The 19,727-nt window shown below is 45.7% G+C and overlaps 2 protein-coding genes and 1 long non-coding RNA gene across 3 annotated transcripts; 1 reads left to right on the top strand and 2 right to left on the bottom strand.

Annotated features, from left to right (window-relative positions):
* Window positions 1-3,621: 3,621 nt before the first annotated feature.
* Window positions 3,622-4,277, bottom strand: LOC124674715 (cytochrome P450 89A2-like). The gene has a single exon (XM_047210762.1). The coding sequence runs from the start codon at window positions 4,275-4,277 to the stop codon at window positions 3,816-3,818; it is 462 nt and encodes a 153-aa protein (XP_047066718.1). The 3' UTR covers window positions 3,622-3,815.
* Window positions 3,705-5,267, bottom strand: LOC124674716 (cytochrome P450 89A2-like). The gene has a single exon (XM_047210763.1). It carries the CDS (start codon window positions 5,265-5,267, stop codon window positions 4,338-4,340), a length of 930 nt encoding a protein of 309 aa, XP_047066719.1. The 3' UTR covers window positions 3,705-4,337.
* Window positions 5,268-14,797: 9,530 nt separating this feature from the next.
* On the top strand, window positions 14,798-15,779 carry LOC124669484. Its single transcript, XR_006992203.1, has 3 exons — window positions 14,798-15,228; window positions 15,337-15,402; window positions 15,530-15,779. It is a non-coding gene; the product is annotated as an uncharacterized LOC124669484 (long non-coding RNA).
* The last annotated feature ends 3,948 nt before the right edge of the window (window positions 15,780-19,727 follow it).

Below are 19,727 nucleotides of genomic sequence, written 5' to 3'. Positions count from 1 at the left end.
CCCACCAAACCTTGCATGTGGACCTATGATATGTGTCAAAGTGTGGAGCAAGGTCTAATGGTGCAAAAGTAGCTCCCCTAAACCCTAAACCCTAAACTAGGGAGGCTTCGAGCCCTAAACCCCTCTAAAACCCTAAACCACGACGCGAGCTGCGGAACCATGCATCATAAACCCTAACCTTAACCCTAAACCCTAAACCTATACCTAACCATAAATACTTACCCTTTAACCTAAACCCTAGCCCTAGCCCCTAAACCCTAGCCCTAACCCTACACCTAACCCTAACCAAGTAGATCGAGCACATCGTCGATCGTGTGATAATGGCTCGAGCTGCGGGTATATGTGCCAAAGGGTCCCAATCTTGGTTCTCCATGTGTATATGTACTAAACAAACCTAAAAGAATGAAAAGTTACATTGGTGCACCCTCGCGCGGAGAAATCTAGGGGTAGACCCGCCGGGCACGCGTTCCGCTGTTTTGGGGGGAGGAGGGGGATAACGACCGCCGGAGCACCGGAACCCCACCAAACCTTGCATGTGGACCTATGATATGTGTAAAAGTGTGGAGCAAGGTCTAATGGTGCAAAAGTACCTCCCCTAAACCCTAAACCCTAAACTGGGGAGGCTTCGAGCCCTAAACCCCTCTAAAACCCTAAACCACGACGCCGGAGCTGCAGAACCATGCATCATAAACCCTAACCCTAACCCTAAACCCTAAACCTATACCTAACCATAAATACTTACCCTTTAACCTAAACCCTAGCCCTAGCCCCTAAACCCTAGCCCTAACCCTACACCTAACCCTAACCGAGAGATCGTGCACACCGTCGATCGTGTGATAATGGCTCGAGCTGCGGGTGTATGTGCCAAAGGGTCCCAATCTTGGTTCTCCATGTGTATATGTACTAAACAAACCTAAAAGAATGAAAAAGTACATTGGTGCACCCTGCGCGGAGAAATCTAGGGGGTAGACCCGCGGGGCACGCGTTCCGCTGTTTTGGGGGAGGGGGGATAACGACCGCCGAGCACCGGAACCCCACCAAACCTTGCATGTGGACCTATGATATGTGTCAAAGTGTGGTGCAAGGTCTAATGGTGCAAAAGTAGCTCCCCTAAACCCTAAACCCTAAGCGGGGAGGCTTCGAGCCCTAAACCCCTCTAAAACCCTAAACCACGACGCCGGAGCTGCAGAACCATGCATCATAAACCCTAACCCTAACCCTAAACCCTAAACCTATACCTAACCATAAATACTTACCCTTTAACCTAAACCCTAGCCCTAGCCCCTAAACCCTAGCCCTAACCCTACACCTAACCCTAACCAGTAGATCAGGCACATCGTCGATCGTGTGATAATGGCTCGAGCTGCGGGTATATGTGCCAAAGGGTCCCAATCTTGGTTATCCATGTGTATATGTACTAAACAAACCTAAAAGAATGAAAAGTTACATTGGTGCACCCTCGCGGAGAAATCTAGGGGGTAGACCCGCCGGGCACGCGTTCCGCTGTTTTGGGGGAGGAGGGGGATAACGACCGCCGGAGCACCGGAACCCCACCAAACCTTGCATGTGGACCTATGATATGTGTCAAAGTGTGGAGCAAGGTCTAATGGTGCAAAAGTAGCTCCCCTAAACCCTAAACCCTAAACTAGGGAGGCTTCGAGCCCTAAACCCCTCTAAAACCCTAAACCACGACGCCGGAGTCTGCGAACCATGCATCATAAACCCTAACCCTAACCCTAAACCCTAAACCTATACCTAACCATAAATACTTACCCTTTAACCTAAACCCTAGCCCTAGCCCCTAAACCCTAGCCCTAACCCTACACCTAACCCTAACCAGTAGATCAGGCACACCGTCGATCGTGTGATAATGGCTCGAGCTGCGGGTGTATGTGCCAAAGGGTCCCAATCTTGGTTCTCCATGTGTATATGTACTAAACAAACCTAAAAGAATGAAAAAGTACATTGGTGCACCCTCGCGCGGAGAAATCTAGGGGGGTAGACCCGCCGGGGCACGCGTTCCGCTATTTTGGGGGGAGGAGGGGGATAACGACCGCCGGAGCACCGGAACCCCACCAAACCTTGCATGTGGACCTATGATATGTGTCAAAGTGTGGAGCAAGGTCTAATGGTGCAAAAGTAGCTCCCCTAAACCCTAAACCCTAAACTGGGGAGGCTTCGAGCCCTAAACCCCTCTAAAACCCTAAACCACGACGCGGAGCTGCAGAACCATGCATCATAAACCCTAACCCTAACCCTAAACCCTAAACCTATACCTAACCATAAATACTTACCCTTTAACCTAAACCCTAGCCCTAGCCCCTAAACCCTAGCCCTAACCCTACACCTAACCCTAACCAGTAGATCAGGCACATCGTCGATCGTGTGATAATGGCTCGAGCTGCGGGTATATGTGCCAAAGGGTCCCAATCTTGGTTCTCCATGTGTATATGTACTAAACAAACCTAAAAGAATGAAAAGTTACATTGGTGCACCCTCGCGCGGAGAAATCTAGGGGGTAGACCCGCCGGGCACGCGTTCCGCCTGTTTTGGGGGAGGAGGGGGATAACGACCGCCGGAGCACCGGAACCCCACAAAACCTTGCATGTGGACCTATGATATGTGTCAAAGTGTGATGCAAGGTGTGATTCACCAAATGGTGCATGGCATGGATCCCCGGTCTGACATTCCTCACCTTCGGGCGATAACACTTAACGTATTCCTCGGACGTGTACGCCGAAGTGTCCCGCCGCGGGTATATCGGGGGCTAGACTGTGCCAAAGGGTGCCACACATGGTTTTCCATATGTCCATGGACTAAACAAACCTAAACCTATGAAAAGGTATATTGGTGGAACCTCGCGCGGAGAAATCTAGGGGGTAGACCATCCGGGGCCCACAGACAGCCGTTTTTAGGGGGGAATGACCCCCGGAGCACCGAAATGCCACCAAAACTTGCAACTGGACCTAAAACCTAACCCTAACAAACCTAAAAGAATGAAAAAGTACATTGTGCACCCTCGCGCGGAGAAATCTACGGGGGTAGACCCGCCGTCCCGCTGTTTTTGGGGGAAGGAGGGGGACGGCCGCCGGAGCACCGGAACCCTGATATATGTGGGGGATGAGCATGGAGACTAATTTTGTATTGCACATTGTCTTAAGTAACACTAATAAATAGTTATCAAAAAGTAAAACTAATAAAAAAAATATAAGTATTAGATGAAATAAAATAGAAAGAAAAACAAATAAAATGAATGATGGCGCACGGCAAAGAAGTAGTCGCACGGCAAAGGCGGCTTTGCCGTGCACTCAGCCTGGCCTCACGGCAAAGGGAGGCCCACGGCAACGTCCCAGTCCCTTTGCCGAGCACGTTTTCTTTGCCGTGAGGCTCTTATGCTCTTTGCCGTGCTTGCTTCTTTGCCGTGCTTGCTTCTTTGCCGTGGGCTTTCGAGGGACTTTGCCGTGCGACGATACTTTGCCGTGCGGCGCTGCTTACTTTGCCGTGCGCCGCTCTAAGTCTTTGCCGTGCTTTTATGCTTTGCCGTGCGTACAACTCGCGGCGCACGGCAAAGATTTCTTTGCCGTGCAGCACTGCACGGCAACGCCTGTTTTTCCCCTAGTGTATAATCCCTGCTGCGCGTGATTCAGCAGCTGAGGTTATTTCTAGTATAACCTTTGCTTGAGTAAATCACATTGTTTTGTCAATAAATAACAATCCTCTTTATTTCATGTGGCCAAGACCGTTACAGTGGCAGCAACATGTAGGTAGGTCGAGAGCAAAGTTGGCCGAACTGACACAATTTGCGGAAGAAGTAACTAACAAGTCCTTGGGATGATACGAGCACGAAGGCGGTGTTTCATGACGATAAAGGTACCTGGCTCCTCGGTCATGTCAACGGTAGTGTCTTCTCCTGGCGGCGGAAGCCACTGGAAGTCCCTGACGAGGGCGCCAACCAAGTACTCCGCATGCAGCACGGAGAGCATGTGCCCCGGGCACATCCTGTGGCCAGCGCCGAAAGGCGCCATCTTCACCTCCCCGCTCCCCGTCATGTCCAGGTCGCCGTCGCCGTCCAGGAACCGCTCAGGCCGGAACTCCCGTGCCGCCGTCCACGCAGTCTCGTCAAGTCCAAAGTCGGCGACCAGGAAGTTGATCACGGCGCCCTTGGGCACCCTATACCCGGCGATCTCCGCGTCGCTCTGCACGGCGTGCGGGAGTATTAAGTGTGCCCCAGGGTGCAGCCGCAGGCTCTCCAGGACAACAGCCCTGAGGTATTGCATCCCGCGTAGGTCGTCTTCGTTGAGCTCAGGCTTGCCCCTCACCTCCTCATACACCTTGGCCTAAGCGTCGGGGTGGTTCACCAGCTCCCCCATGGTCCACTCCATCATGGCCACAGATGCGTCCATTGCGCCGACCATGAACTCGGAGCAGAGGGAGACCATTTCAGCGTCAGTCAGCGGGCGGCCGCCCTCCTCGGGCACGCGGAGCTCCAGGAGGGAGCCGGCATAGCACGGGGTGCCGCAGGACGAGTGAATCAGCGGGAGCAGCACCTTGCTCTGCCTCTCACGTAGCGTCTTGTACTGTGCCCACCGCTTCCGCATGGAGAGCGCCGGGAAGAAGCAAAAGGCGGGAAAGCGAGCCATGGCGAGGTAAATCTGCCGGTTCATCTCTTGCAACTCGTCGATCAGTTCCTGGCCAAGCCTTGCGCCGAGGCTCATCTCTACAATCAGCTGGAACAAACAACGCGCCAAAAATGGCCTTACCGTAATGACCCGCGACGCATCTACACCGACATCGGCACGTAGCGAGGCAAGCATGGCGTTGCGCGCACGCTGCCTTGCCGGCTCCAAGAGCCTGATGCGGGATGGGTGCAGTGCATGCACGTTGAGGTTGCGGCGTAGCAGACGCCAATAGTCCCCGTAGGGTGAAGTGCCGATTCCGTGGGGAAAAAATAGTTGCATAATCCCGTTCGGCGGTGGTCGGCCATCGAAGTTGCCACCGCCCTTGACGAGGACACTATGCGTGAGGTGGCGGTCGTCCACGAAGACGAACATGCGCAGGAGCCAGAAGGAGAAAATGGGGCCGTGGCGAGCGTGCAACCCACGTAGCATAGGGCCAATATAGGAGGCTGACCGCCCGGGCAGCAGAAACTTGGCTATGAATAGCAGGGTTGGCGGACCAGGTGGGAGCTTCTTGCGTCCATGACGGCTGAGCAGAAATATGAGAGGGAGGGGGAGAATGATGCACAAGAGGATGTTGAGCACCTCCATTGATTGCCAGTCTCAATATGTGCTGATCATGTTGCGCTCCGTGGAGACTATATATACCGGCAGATCCAAGGTACACCATCGGTTGGTTGTGAAGTTTTTAAGAAGCGTTTCGATCGGAATGTAGTGTAGCACAATCAGCCGGATTTGCTTTTTAATATATGTACAGTATACCGGATATGGTAAGGTTAGGTAGGATATATATGATGGCTTTGTGAAGATATCACATCTTTCGGAAGGTAGTGTAGCACAATCAACTTAGTCACCAGGAAATAGACGATTCAGTACTACAGAGAAGCAAAAGACACTTTCAAATCGCCACGATGAGCAGCTCAAGGGCAGCTAATCAAGAAATCCACTAGAGGATAAGGTTGCAGCGTCACACGTCTGCATCAGGGATTTGCATTAACACCCGGTTACCGACTTGCATGCATGTACACCTATCACTAAAAGGATTGAGGAACAACCAGTGGCGGACCTAGGATTTTATGATAGGGTATGCCACAAGAAAATTTTAGTTCATACTAATTCAACAAATAATTTCAAAATTTGCATTGCAAATCGGTATATGCAATAAATAACATGTAATTGAAAGATTAAGCTGAAAAATAGTGTAACTACGACAATCCCCTAGAGGGATAATTATTGTGCAGCCTGCTGGCCGTTGGCGATGGATTAAAATTCTGAGTGAGCGAGGATCGAATCAGTTGAAAAAGCAGGAAAAACAGTTGAGATTTTGGATTTAATAAAAAAAAGAGCCTGTTGGAATTAATCTTGATTAGGTTACCCATTAGTCTACATACACAAGCACAAGTCGTCAGCGTGATGTTTCATTCGTATTAGAGCTCAGCTACCACTACTAGATGCTCAAAAGTACTCCATCAGCAAGCTCGGTCTAGGCCTATTCGGTGAGCCAAATACTACATAAGCTAGCAGATTAGAGCTAAAGTGTATGTGCTAGCACAAGCAAGCGAGCTGGCCTCGGGGTATGCCATGGCATATACGGCATACCCCGTAGGTCCGCCACTGGGAACAACACATGTTCATTTCTGTTTCAGTTTATTACTAGACGCATAACTGAGAGATAAAGTTACGGAATAGTTATTTTGAAAATAATTCAAGCGGAGCAACGATGCCTCTTCATTTTCCATGCAGCCCCTATTGTTCATCTTGGCGAGTCCAGCCAACCCTACAAATTGCGGTGCAGATATTATACTTAACTGAACTAGAATGACTTGTTTGATTATGATAACATCTAGAGCAGACATAAACATGCAATATCTTTACTATTAAATTGCTAGAGGTCTGGTACGTCGTACATCAAGGGAAAAGAGGGGAAAAATATCAGCGATAAAAATCCACCAGAGAAAAACGGCGCAACATGATCCGAGAAGCACGCAGACCGAACAGAAAACTAATCGACGCTGGGCCAGTGGGCCGTCTCTAGTCTCGAACAAGGAGAACAAGTCGACGCCCTCGCCCAGTCCGGAACAAGAAACTAATTGACGTCTAGTTCAGAACAAGGAAAATCATCGATACAAACACCGATCGGTCAGTTCGGTCTGGCCAATGTAAAAAAACCAGCAAACACCGATCGTCCAAAACTTCTGCATGTGCGCTCAAAATTCAAATTTGTTAATTTCTATTATATACTAAAAGCAAAATGCGGATGTTTAATAGAGCTACCACGTTAATCTACATCATCTGAATTATTATGACAGTTAGATATATAATTAATGGATGAGATTTAAAGATCTAAAAGTTACGTACATATAAATAAATAGTCTGATTGTACCATGCTAAAATTTGTCACGTAAGAAGAGTCAATGTTAAATACACTACCTACCAATTGGTTATAATGGTTAGGATTTAATTTTAAAAAAAACACGTAACAGAGTCCATGTACCGTACCATGCTAAAGAGTCCACGTTAAATACACTACCTACTAATTGATTTAATGGTTAGGATTTAATTTTTTTTTAAACACGTACCAGACTCCATGAAAGATTTATATCAAAATATGATACGTACGATTCCAGCCCTTGGTCCAACACGTAACATATGCCTTGCCTTGAATCCTGATTACTCTTATTTCCTAACTATTTACTCCTACTATATTCCTATATACTATATGCTAACACGGTAACACACCACCCTGGGTAAGCCGCGTGCCGAAAAAATACAGGTTAACAGGAAAATAAGTATCGACCAAATATTTTTGCGAAGGTTTGTGTGGGCATTGCGTGGCTCTATAGAGATGAACAGCTCGACATAGTAATGCATGTGAACGGTAGATCCATATGCTAGAGTAGGCTTGAAGGTGCCCTCCCGCTCATATGCAGCCTCTGCAGGTATAATACCTATACATGAGAGCTTTATATATGCTGACACTTCCATCGGCGGATCATATACAAGGCAACCAATATCGCAAAACTTGCTAGACCCTGTAATCGAGTAAACGCGACCGGCTGGTGCAAACTCTTGCGAACTCCACCCTCGACATGGCGTGCGTCGCAAGAACAGACATCAGCCGAAAAATGTTATTGCGAAGCTTCGTGCTGAGGTTGGCGTGGTTCAACAGAGAAGAACAATTTCCTAACTATTTACTCCTACTATATTCCTATATATTATATGCTAACACACCACCCTGGGCAAGCCGCGTGCCGAAAAAATACAGGTTAACGGGAAAGTAGGTATCGAGCTGGTGTTTTTGCGAAGGTTCGTGTGGGCATTGTGTGCCTCTATAGAGATAAACATCTCGACATAGAAAGCAATGCGTGGCTCTATAGAGATGAACAGCTCGACATAGGAATGCATGTGAACGGTAGATCCATATGCTAGAGTAGGTTTGAAGGTGCCCTCCCGCTCATATGCAGCCTCTGCAGGTATCATACCTATACATGAGAGCTCTATATATGCTAACACTTCCATCGGCGGATCATATACAAGGCAACCAATCTCGCAAAACTTGCTAGACCCTGTAATCGAGTAAACGCGACCGGATGGTGCAAACTCTTGCGAACTCCACCCTCGACATGGCGTGCGCCGCAATAACAGCCGTCAGCCGAAAAATGTTATTGTGAAGCTTCGTGCTGAGGTTGGCGTGGTTCAACAGAGAAGACTAACTATTTACTCCTACTATATTCCTATATATTATATGCTAACACACCACCCTGGGCAAGTCGCGTGCCGAAAAAATACAGGTTAACAGGAAAATAGGTATCGAGCAAATGTTTTTGCGAAGGTTCAACAGAGAGAAGAACAATTCGACCGAGGCATGCATGTGGATTAGTCGATCGATACACTAGAGAAGATCTCGAGGTGTCCTCGTGTTCATATGTAGCCAATGCATGCACCATACCTACACATGCATGAGAGGAGAGGCCGCAAGCCTACAACAGGATGGATTGCAGCCGTTGATGGTTGGTCATCATCTGTACCACTTCATGCCTGGCTGGCCGACCGATTAACTAGGAGGTCGGGGTTTCTTTACAACTGATCATGTGGTTGCTTCTTACTGCAATTGGATCATTATATTTCTTTAAAAGTTGCTGATTTTGACAACTGAAGTCCCTAAATTGTATATATGTGCACGCGACCATTCTTCTTAATATCCACACAGACAAAAGAAATCTATACAGACAAAAGAAATCTATGAGAAATCGGTACCAATTCATGGTCACGTCCTCACCAGCAGGCAGCACGCCTTAATCTCCACCAAGTAGCTCCCTTTCAGTCTGCGACCGGTGTGGATGCAATGCTGCTAGACCAACGTCAGGCTCATCCCAGGCTGCAAGGTGCCCTCTGCCCCTGATCCTCCGTATATCGGATGAAGCGCATGGTCGTCCAACAGCGGCACCCCAAAATGCAGTTGTAGGCAAGGGCGAACAACAGGAGCGGCAGCAATTATATTCTATTGGGATGATGGCAGCAATCAGATCTGGATTGCAGCGGTGAAGAAAAGATGGTTAGAAGTAAAACAGTAAGCACCGGTGAAGAATACGTGTCAATTAGGGAAGAAGGTGAGAGAAAATACTTTTCTTTATTTTAATTCGCAGCAAGTACATACATCTTTTAGTTGCCTAACATTAACAAAAAATCATACTGAGCATGATACAAATGTAGAAAGATAACAACGGTTGATAGGTACAAAACATACATTCTACAATTAAATATGAAACTGAAATCAAAAAGCCTAAACAGAAACTATAGTGACAAACATCTAATATGAAAAAAATCGTACTTGGTTATAAAGATTTTGGGAAATGTACTTTGATAATAAAAGGCTGATACGTTGCCTTGAGTTTGTCTCCTTACTTTGGAGCTTGGTCATATTTGCACACTCCAATTTTGTTGAAAATATAAATAAGATAGAAGGCGACATTGGCTAGAATTAACTTGGAAAAATAAAGGGCCATTTTGATTATAACATTCTCATATGTTACCAACATAAATTATTTTTCTAAGCAAATAATAAAAACGTATATTTATGCATACATGAAACAATTATACAATTCTATCAACACCCATGAGTATATAACAGTATGTATCATATTAGTACATTACATAAATTTCTAGGTTTGTTGTTTCAACTACCCTTACCTAAAAATCAATAATAATACAATGAAAATCCAATAAAGTATTAATAGAATTAGGTTTCAAGTGCAAAATATACATTTGTAGCATACTTTTAGGATCCGGTTATTTCTTAGTATGCACATACATAAGAGAGATCACCCATTAATTTATTAAATTTATATATAGAAAATAGAAAACATAATTAACAACAAATACTAGGTTTCAAAAAAAGCAAACATAATTAAATTTATATATAGAAGAGAGATCATCCTCCCTATGTTTCAAAAAAAGCTTCTCAAAGTTATGTAAACATGGTTGTATTTAGACATGTTTCTAGTGTGTAAATATATTGTATCTAGAAAAAGTTGAGCAGCTTTTTTAAAAGACTTAAGGTGTATTATATTTCCGTTCACATAATCATTTTAGGCTTCTTAGGTTCCAACTGCACGTATTTGGTTACTTCAGTTTCCTACTCACCGTCGTCTCCTCGCATTCCCTAAGGGAATCTCTAGCAGATACCCCATCTAGCGGTACTGTATAACGCGGATGCAGTTTACTGCATCGGGTTGTTTGCTGCGAAAATCGATGCCGCATAACAAATCCCACCTAGCAGTACCGTAAAATGGAATATGTTTTTTTTACGGTTTGTCATACGTCGTATCTGTTCTGCCGAATCATCCTCGAACTGCAAAACAGGATTTTGTTGTTTTATGTATATCTCAGACTTTACATTCAATACTTGTTCAAATCAGTACATAGCAATACAAATCAAATTTCGTGTTTAAATCACACACTACAACAACATCCAAATTACAATACTTGTTTAAATCAAATAATTAAACAAATGAATAGTCCAACAAGGAGAATACAATAGTTTCACACACATTGAGAATGAAATGAGGATAAAATAAATTAACGGGCAAGCACTGCCCTGATGTTTGACAAGATCATCTCGCAGCTGCAAATGCTTATCACTTTCCTCAATCTAGTTGTATGTGTCAAGAAAAGTTTTGATTCGGTTAGAATTTATAGCTGGCTACACACGGCTGCCAACATTGTCAAATTCAAAGGGGAGATCCATATCTCTCTCATCCTCGATGATTATTTAGTGATGATCTTATGTAAGGTCTTGTTATCCCAAAATTTGGCTGGCACTCGAACAATAGCAAACCTAACTTGCAAAACATCGAAGCCTCTCTCTATTTCCTTGCGAGTTGCTTCTTGCATTTTTCGCAAAGTGATCTTCCATCATGTTCTCGGGTGTGGGTATGGTTTTCACAAATATGGACCATTTTGGATAGATTCCATCTGCTAGATTAATACCCCATGGTATATTGATGGCCATTGACAGCGAAGTTGCAAGCCGGCAAGCCGGCGTCTCGCGATTGATAATCTTACAAAAAATAGGTGATCTTTGCAAAATATTAATATCGTTTAAAGATCGTGGAAGGCTAAATAAAGCAGGCCAAATCCACATATCCTCCGAGACCACTGCTTCAAGCACAATGGTTGGATCACCATTACTGGTTGTGCCATGCTGCCGGGCAATTCTTCCATGTTCAGTGCATACGATTGATGCTTCCAAGCATACCTAACCAGCCACTTGCCTCATTCATAGCAATCAGCCTCTTGGTGTTCTCGTCATTCGGAGCTCAGAGATACTTTTCTCGGAAGATACGAATCACTGTCTTTGCAAAAAGGCGAATGGATTTGATTATCGTATCTTCACCAATTCGAAGATACTCGTATGTGTAATCGGCAGCAGTTCTGTAGGCCATAATCCTCATCGTCACCGAGATTTTCTGGAACGGGGTAAACCCAATGAGGCTGGCGGCATTTCTCCGCAAGTGAAATAACGACATCTCGCGTCGCATACCTTCACTATCTTGAGGAACATGTCTCGCCTCATCCGGAACCGTCTACGGAAGACATGCCAAAGAGAGGTACGTACCTCAGCGAAATAGTCCCGCATCAGCATCTCCAAACCAATCGCATGGTTGCACAGGATGCAGAGCCACCCAACGGTTCTCTCCTCTTCCTCTTCCTATTCTCCTCGTCGTGCAGGTTCTGCAACGCCACCGGCAACAGTATGTGCTCGATCTCGTCGTCGTCGGATTCCCTATCGGAATCATCCCAGGATGATGAATAGAAGTAGGCATCGACCGACGTGCTTCACGCCAAAATCTACGATTCGCTCCATGGACTCATTTGGTTTCATGAATCGGCCAAGGGATCCAACAAATTGTAAAACGAAAATCGAAACTACGGGTGGAATCAAACCTTCGAGCTGGGCTGGTGGCGCGTACGAGGCGGACCTGCGGTGCCGGCGCTGCAGGCGGGCGGCGACGCGGAGGATCTCGGCCATAGGGACGGCGCAGGCATGCATTGGCAGTTGCGCGGGATCGAGCGTAGGCAGTGTCGCGAGCGGGCTCGGCGGTGGCGATGGCACGTGGGGGGGTGGGGGAGGGGGCGATGGTTTCCGCGGACGAGCTCGGACGGAGGCACGGATGCCTCAGGCGAAGGCGGTGGCGGCGGCAACACAGACGAGGTTGTTGCCTAGCTAGTTAGATCTAGGGCTCGAGGCAGGGGCAGTGCGAGGGTTCTGAGCTAAATGTTCAGCGCGCGCTGGATTTTGTACGCGATGGGGGAACACCATAGTTGAGCTGCCGATCCGAGTATATCTAGCATTTGGCGACGCGATGGGGTTTGTTGTAAATAAAGTTTGAGGCTGAACTTTTTTCCAAAATCTGCCTGGGACTTATTCTACGTCCGGTACCGCATCCGGTTTCGGGCTGCATTCTAGTGACGGGCCATTACCACAACCAATTTATATAGCCGGTTTCGGGCTGCATACTAGTGACGGGCCACGACCACAACCAATTTATATAGCCTTGGGAGGCACCGAGAAGTATTGCATGTTAGGACCACCTGAACGCTATGCTACTACATGCGCGTGTGGCCAGATCCATCCTGCTTTCAATTAAATAAATTTACATTTGCTGCAGGTAAAAAAAAACTTTACATTTGCTTGATGAGAGAAATTCATCTGCCATTCTCCATTGCTCTAATCTGCGGAGCAAATAAAGGTATACAGGTATCCAACATTCCAACCAATCAGCTCCTTGATTGATCAAGCCATCAAATCCCATAAGTATCTCTTGCCATCTGCCTTCTTTCTGACGATCATTCGTTTATTTGAGTAAGATCACACCATACCTGATTACTTCAGTTCCTACTTTGATTGTTGTATGGGGTTGCGCTCGGCTCACTTTCTTATGCAGTTAACTATTCTGTCTGATGTTCAGATGATACACTTGTAGCAGGCTTGGCTTGATGAATCAGCATTGCCTGATATAAGTACCGGTAGGGGAAGATAAGATGCGGTTAAATTGGCAAAGAATCCCAACTATTTGATCGATTGGTCGCTTCATGTTTTTTTTACGGATGTGACATGCTTATGGAAGCAAATTCTAAACAACAGCTAGCTGATTTACAATTGGTTTACAGTCGTTTTTTGGACCGTACGTGTGTCTTTGAGATTCGGGCGCCAGGCTCCCACGTGTCCATGTATTTCCCGGATTTTGTTTTCTGGCGAAGGATCCGAACCTGCTTGGAGACCCGTTAGCTGTGTCATTTTTGAAATTAATTTTTGGTTTTTGGCCGTGTGCGTTTCTTTTCCGTTAGTTCTTTTTGGTGCTGGTCGAGATAGGAGAGGGGTCTGGGGTCGAAGACAGGGGCGGTGCCTCCCGTCGCCATCCATCTCTGCTGGATGTTGAGAACCAGGGACGGCGGAGGCAGGTCGTGAACCAGGGACGGCGGAGGCAGGAGGTTTCACCGGCGGAGGTATGTTTTCTCGTCCCCCGCTCCGTGTTCCAGTTCACGTTTTCCTGCGGATTTTCGGATGAGGGCCGCGACTGCGAGAAATCTGGGGAGAAGGTTGTGGGACGCAGCGGGGAGAAGGATGAGAGCCGCGTCTCTGAACAGATTAGGGGAGAAGGACGCGAGCCGGGCCGAGAGGTTGTTAGGGAGAAGGATGGCAGCTGCGATTTTGTTTGATTTTCTTCTTAGACTATAGAAATTGATTGGCGATTTGTGTGATTTCGTCTGTTGTTATCTTCTGCGAGCCCCCGCTAGAGTTTTCGTCTGTGATTTGTAGTGCGGATTTTATAGTGTATGCAGGTGGAGCTGCAGATGTGGGGATTCCTATTATGTTGTATTTTGTCACTAATTGCAGTGATTTTAGTGTGTTGGCCTCATCTTTCATTTGACTCGGCTAGCTCCAGGGGGAGTCATGGAATGGAGCACACCGCCCCGGCCATAATCTGTAGTCACCATATATACCACATGCAACTGGGCGAGCCAGGGTTGCCGTAGCAACACCTGTCTGCGGCGCTTTGTGACGATTTACTGCAGTGGTGGGAGGAGTTGTTCCTTTAGGTCGGTTACCACTGCTCTTCCTTTGGATAGCACTAGGCTGGCGGGTACAATGTCAGATGGTATACATCTTTTCAAGCTATTCAAGCACATCCCATTGGAATGTCTAGGGCTGGTTTTTATAATAATGTTGCAGGGGGGAGTGGAGATGAATGTTTGCTAGTTTACCTGTGTTTTCAAGGATTTATTTCATGTGTTGTAAGTTTGTGAATCAACATTTGGGCAGTTAGCAATACAGTGGCAGTTAGCTATATACAGTGGGTTTTTTTTTCTCACTTTCAGTTATTCAGTCCAGCATGGTGTGACTTGTTTTTCCACATGTTATGATTGTTGTGGTCTTGGAAGGTTGTCCGTGTATTCGTCAGTTACTGAAAGGATCATTTGTATGCGTCAGGAAATAGTAAGCTTACAGGAGATGGAATGCCATTTCTGTTGTTAGCCATTTTTATGAAATTTCTGTTTGTTAGCTGGGCTCTGCTGTTTCTCTACTTGTGTCTAATATAGTAGGGTTATATTCTAATATAGTAGGGTTATATCAGACTATGTACGAGATAAATAGTAATATAATATGAGATCATTGATTTGTATACTAGCTGATCCCACATCGTAGAACTAGGATTTACATATCAATACGCACTAGGTATATATTTTTAATGAAGATGATTTAATATAGGGTAGTTAGCAATACATGATAGTCCGAGATCATTTGTTTGCAGACACTAGGTATATTGTTTTGTTTGCAGACACTAGGTAAATTTTTCTATTTTCCTTTTCTTATGCTGTAACTTCGTGTGCTAGTTTTACAATTTCATGCTTACATAGGGATTTTTTTTTTGTAAATGCGCTAAAGTACTTTTGTTTTTGCAGAATTTGTCATGATGTAGCTGACCATGGAAAGTATTATTCTGATGATGGGGACATTGAAGGAGACAGTGTATATAGCGATAGTGATGTGAGATCTTCCTTTGTATTTCTGTATTCACGCTCATTATCTTTTGTTTCTCTCGTCTGCGTTTTTATACGGCTAAGCTGTGGTATGCTTTCTCTTTCTTGTGTGCAGGGTTTGGAATATAGAACAAGAGACACTATCTTAGATGATGCATTATTTGGGTTCTTCAGGAAACAAGTATGCTTTTGTGTCCCTTGTTTCTTGACCATTTATCATCTTTCTTTGTGTGATTGTTTTTTGGTACTGCACTATTTGTGTATTTTTATTTTAGACATTTTTATTGTTGGTATTTTGTCATCTACAGGCTGTTAAATCATTGAAGAGAAATTTCTCAGATTTTTGCATGGATGGTTCAACAAACATGAAGACTGTAATATCCTTTTTATGTCAAGAACATCTGCTAAATACTCTATTCCCAGGTCTTATTGTAGGTAAGTTAACAAAACGAAAATGTAGGTAAGTGACTTAACGAAACGAAAATGTAGAAAAAGGATGTGCATCTTGTCTGTGTGTTTCAAGTATGTGCTTCTTTGACGAATTTTTTTCAGTATTTTGATTCTTTTTCTTACTCATTTCCCACAGTTGAGTGCTTGACGATACCCCATACTAGGAACTGTTGGCGGCCTCGATGGATTTATCCAGGGCCTTTCGACTCTTTTTTGTGTGGTCGCGCTCTGGTATGACCGCGACACCAGCGGGCATACCACCGGCGCTGAAGGAAATACTTCACAGAGGTTTTCTTCTTTGACGTGCTTAACCGAGGGTTTAGGCAGTAGATTCACTTGTTTTCATCAAACTAAAGTTTTCTGGCACATCATCAGATGATACGAGCTGACTGTGGATACCCATCTCAACTGCCTGTCCTAGATGAAAACAGTGGCACATATCATACTACATTTTTTTTGTTTTTATTAGCAGGTAAATACCCATGTACATGCATATTTCAGAGTAACAAGGACGAGACGACCCATTGTACCTCATGATAATCAAGGCAGTTTATGTCCAACTTTTTTTCAGTAATTTGATGGTAACAATTGGAGACAGAATCACTAGTGAAAAATCGACTGGGAGATACATAAATTGAAGGGCATTGTAATTCTTTGACAGGGGCTTAATCTGAGTGAAACTAACCTGGAGTGATGCTGATTTCCTTGTCAGGTCAGTACTGAAGCCTAGGGCTCTCTTTCTTGGTTGTTCTTCTTCTTCATCCTCCATCCTTTTTCGCCTACCCAGTTGGATCTCTTATTTCTTTGTGCTTCTGATCTGACGGGGGGAAGTGCTTCTTTCTTGGGGAAGAAGGTCTCGACCTCTACAGGTTGGAGGCAGCAGGGGAGGAGGGGGACGGGGTGTAGGTGGTTCTGGAAGCGTGACCTCTACAGGATGGCACATGTAAAAGGCCGAACTCATACGAAGCCCAACAACTAAAACAACGAAGGGTGCTCTCTTCTGAACCTGGAGTAGCCCAAGAGCAACTTAAGCAGGCCATGGCCCATGGGGGTTGAGTTTGTTATTGGGTTTGGTGCTTTTACTCGGGTCCACCCGGAATGAGGCCTAAAAGCCCGGAAAGAAACAATGAACAAGAATGACTACTAGCACGCGAAAGAAACAAAAGCAACGAGGATGACAGACTGACATGGACGAACCAGATTGGTTTAAAAAGTGACTGTGGACGAATTGAAAAACAGCTGCCTATGAATTAGACAGTCCCTACAACAATTAGAACATAAGGGTTTATATGAAACGCCCTGCTCCAAGCTAGAAAAATACAGATGGACACTAGGGGAGTTTAATCCCCACAATAAACAAGAACAAACAATCAACCATGAGGACTTCTGTAATACGTGGATGCAATCACAAGCGATGTTCTCTTGGCATGCATTTTGATAAATAAAGGGAGATGCTGATATATCAAGACTTGAAAATGGAAGAAGACAAGTTCCCGACCGGAAGTCATTCCCGCAAATGGAAGGGCATACGATGCGTCCAGCCCCCACAAAGCACTTCCTCCCCGTACTGAAACAGGGTTGGCTGAGTTACATAGACATAGATAAAAACTGACAAAGAAGGACAAGGGTGAAGTGCAAAACCAACCTGGCTGGACACCGGACGGAGGAGGCGAAGGCCAGATGGAAGATGCAAGAGAAAAGGAACCCACGGAGACGGACCACATATATATGGAGGAGACCAACAATGAGAAAATGGGGAGAAAGTTATATATGGAGGAGACCAACAATGAGAAAATGGGGAGAAAGTCAGAAACGCATGTTTATTCTCAGCAACAGAAACGGAAGGGAGACGGAACAACCTCCGCCATGAATCAATGCCACCGGCCATCGACCATTAATAAGAGGGTAAACCGAAGAAATACATGGGGTGCCTTGATTCCATCGCCGCAAGACCTCCGCCATACCTCCGCATGTATTGCTTCTCAATGAAAAGAGAAGCTGAAGGGGGCACACACTGGGCCCGTGGACCAAATATGGAGCCTCAAGTATATGTTAGATTTTCTGCCCCGGCTAACCAAAGAACGCCCGGGTCAGCGTGCCCAGTAGAAGCCCAAACAATGATGTGGTGGGTTTTTTCGCGAGTTACGGTGGGAACAGGCTGCTGTGACCTTTCGGCTTGACACGCGAGATCTGGACCGTTCATAGGTACGATCGGACGGCTAAGAACGCTAAAATGCTGTGGTGACTCCTAGGTAGGTAAGTTATAATGTTAACTAATTCGGTGACTTAGAAGGACTCATTGTGATGGCATGTAAATGAGTTGCCAATATTTTGCTGAAATATTGATTCATTTCCATTTCGATAAATTTTTGGCACTTCGTATATGTTCTATTTTTAGCGAAGGTTAAGCCAAAATTTTGTTTGAAACTGACGGATCTAATTCTCTTACTTATATCATGCAGAGAAATCACGATCCCAATGAGCGAAAGGGTCATGAGCAGATATTTATAATCCGCGTCAGAAAACATGATTCAAAATATAAAAACATAAATAAGATGTTCGTGTCGAAAATGCAAACAAATGTGCCTACTCAACCCCTTTGATAGCCATTAAAAGGTGCACCTGCTTATGAGTGGTTTCATATATGAATATAACCGGTGGGTACGTCACGATGACGATAAGAACGTCGACCATGGGACTGCGGATGGGCAAGACAATGATAATGACAATGACAAGGAACGAGAAGATGAACGACACAATGAAGAAGCTCCTGACCATGACAAAGAAGAGGCGCCCACACATAGAAAAGAAGAGACTAATATATCAAGTGGAGAAAATGTGGATACGCAAACGATACTTTCTTCTGCTGTGCGAGACCCTCATGTTCAACAGCTGGTTCTGAAGGAGATTACTACCGACAGAGCTTCTTCTAGAGAGAAATTGAAGCTTGCACAACTGGAGATAAACTCGAATACGCCGCATGTGTAGGTCGAGAGCCCGAGGACTCCCGTTTGAAAGTAACACTTCATATTCTGGAGCAGAAATCAAAATTTGGCTGGAGCGACACATCCAACAGAGATAGCCCTTGCCCACACTGTTGCTCTCTGATACGTCCAATTTGCATCACTATTTTATATCATAATTTGCTGTTATTCATTGATATATTTCATATTGGGACACAATACTTATGTTATTTCATCTATTTTGCATGTTTCATCATTATTGGAGGATCAAGCACCGGAGCCGGGATTCCGCTGGAAAAAGCACCGTCGAATGCAATATTTCGGAAGATCAACTCGTGGGAGGAAATTATACCAAAAATCCTATTTTTCAAGATAACGGAGGAAGCCAGAAGGAGGGACCAGGAGGACCCAGGGTGGGCCCACACCCTAGGGCGGCGCGGCCCATGCCCTGGCCGCGCCGCCATGTGGTCTGGGGGGCCCACGACCCCTTTCGCCTCCTTTTCTTCGTGAAACCCTTCGTCCCGAAGACCTAAGCCACAGAGGGTTCCTCACGAAGAGTTACAGCCGCCTCTGCGGGGCGGAGAACACCGAGAGAGAAAGAGCTCTCCGGCGGGCGGGAATCCGCCGGGAAATTCCCTCCGGGAGGGGAAAACGACGCCATCGTCACCGTCATCGAGCTGGACATCATCGCCATCACCATCATCATCATCTCCACCATCATCACCGCCATCTCCTCCGCAGCACCTCGTCACCGCCGTAGCAATTTGGGTTTGATCTTGATTGTTTGATAGGGGAAACTCTCCCGGTATCGATTTCTACTTGTTGTTGATGCTATTGAGTGAAACCATTGAACCAAGTTTATGTTCAGATTGTTATTCATCATCATATCACCTCTGATCATGTTCCGTATGATGTCTCGTGAGTAGTTCGTTTAGTTCTTGAGGACATGGGTGAAGTCTAAATGTTAGTAGTGAACTATGGATGAGTAATATTCAATGGTGTGATATTTAAGTTGTGGTGTTATTCTTCTAGTGGTGTTATGTGAACGTCGACTACATGACACTTCACCATTTATGGGCCTAGGGGAATGCAT

This window comes from Lolium rigidum, chromosome 7 (genome assembly GCF_022539505.1).
Source record: "Lolium rigidum isolate FL_2022 chromosome 7, APGP_CSIRO_Lrig_0.1, whole genome shotgun sequence".
In the NCBI taxonomy this organism is placed as follows: Eukaryota; Viridiplantae; Streptophyta; class Magnoliopsida; order Poales; family Poaceae; genus Lolium; species Lolium rigidum.
This window is presented reverse-complemented; position numbering and strand designations above follow the sequence as displayed.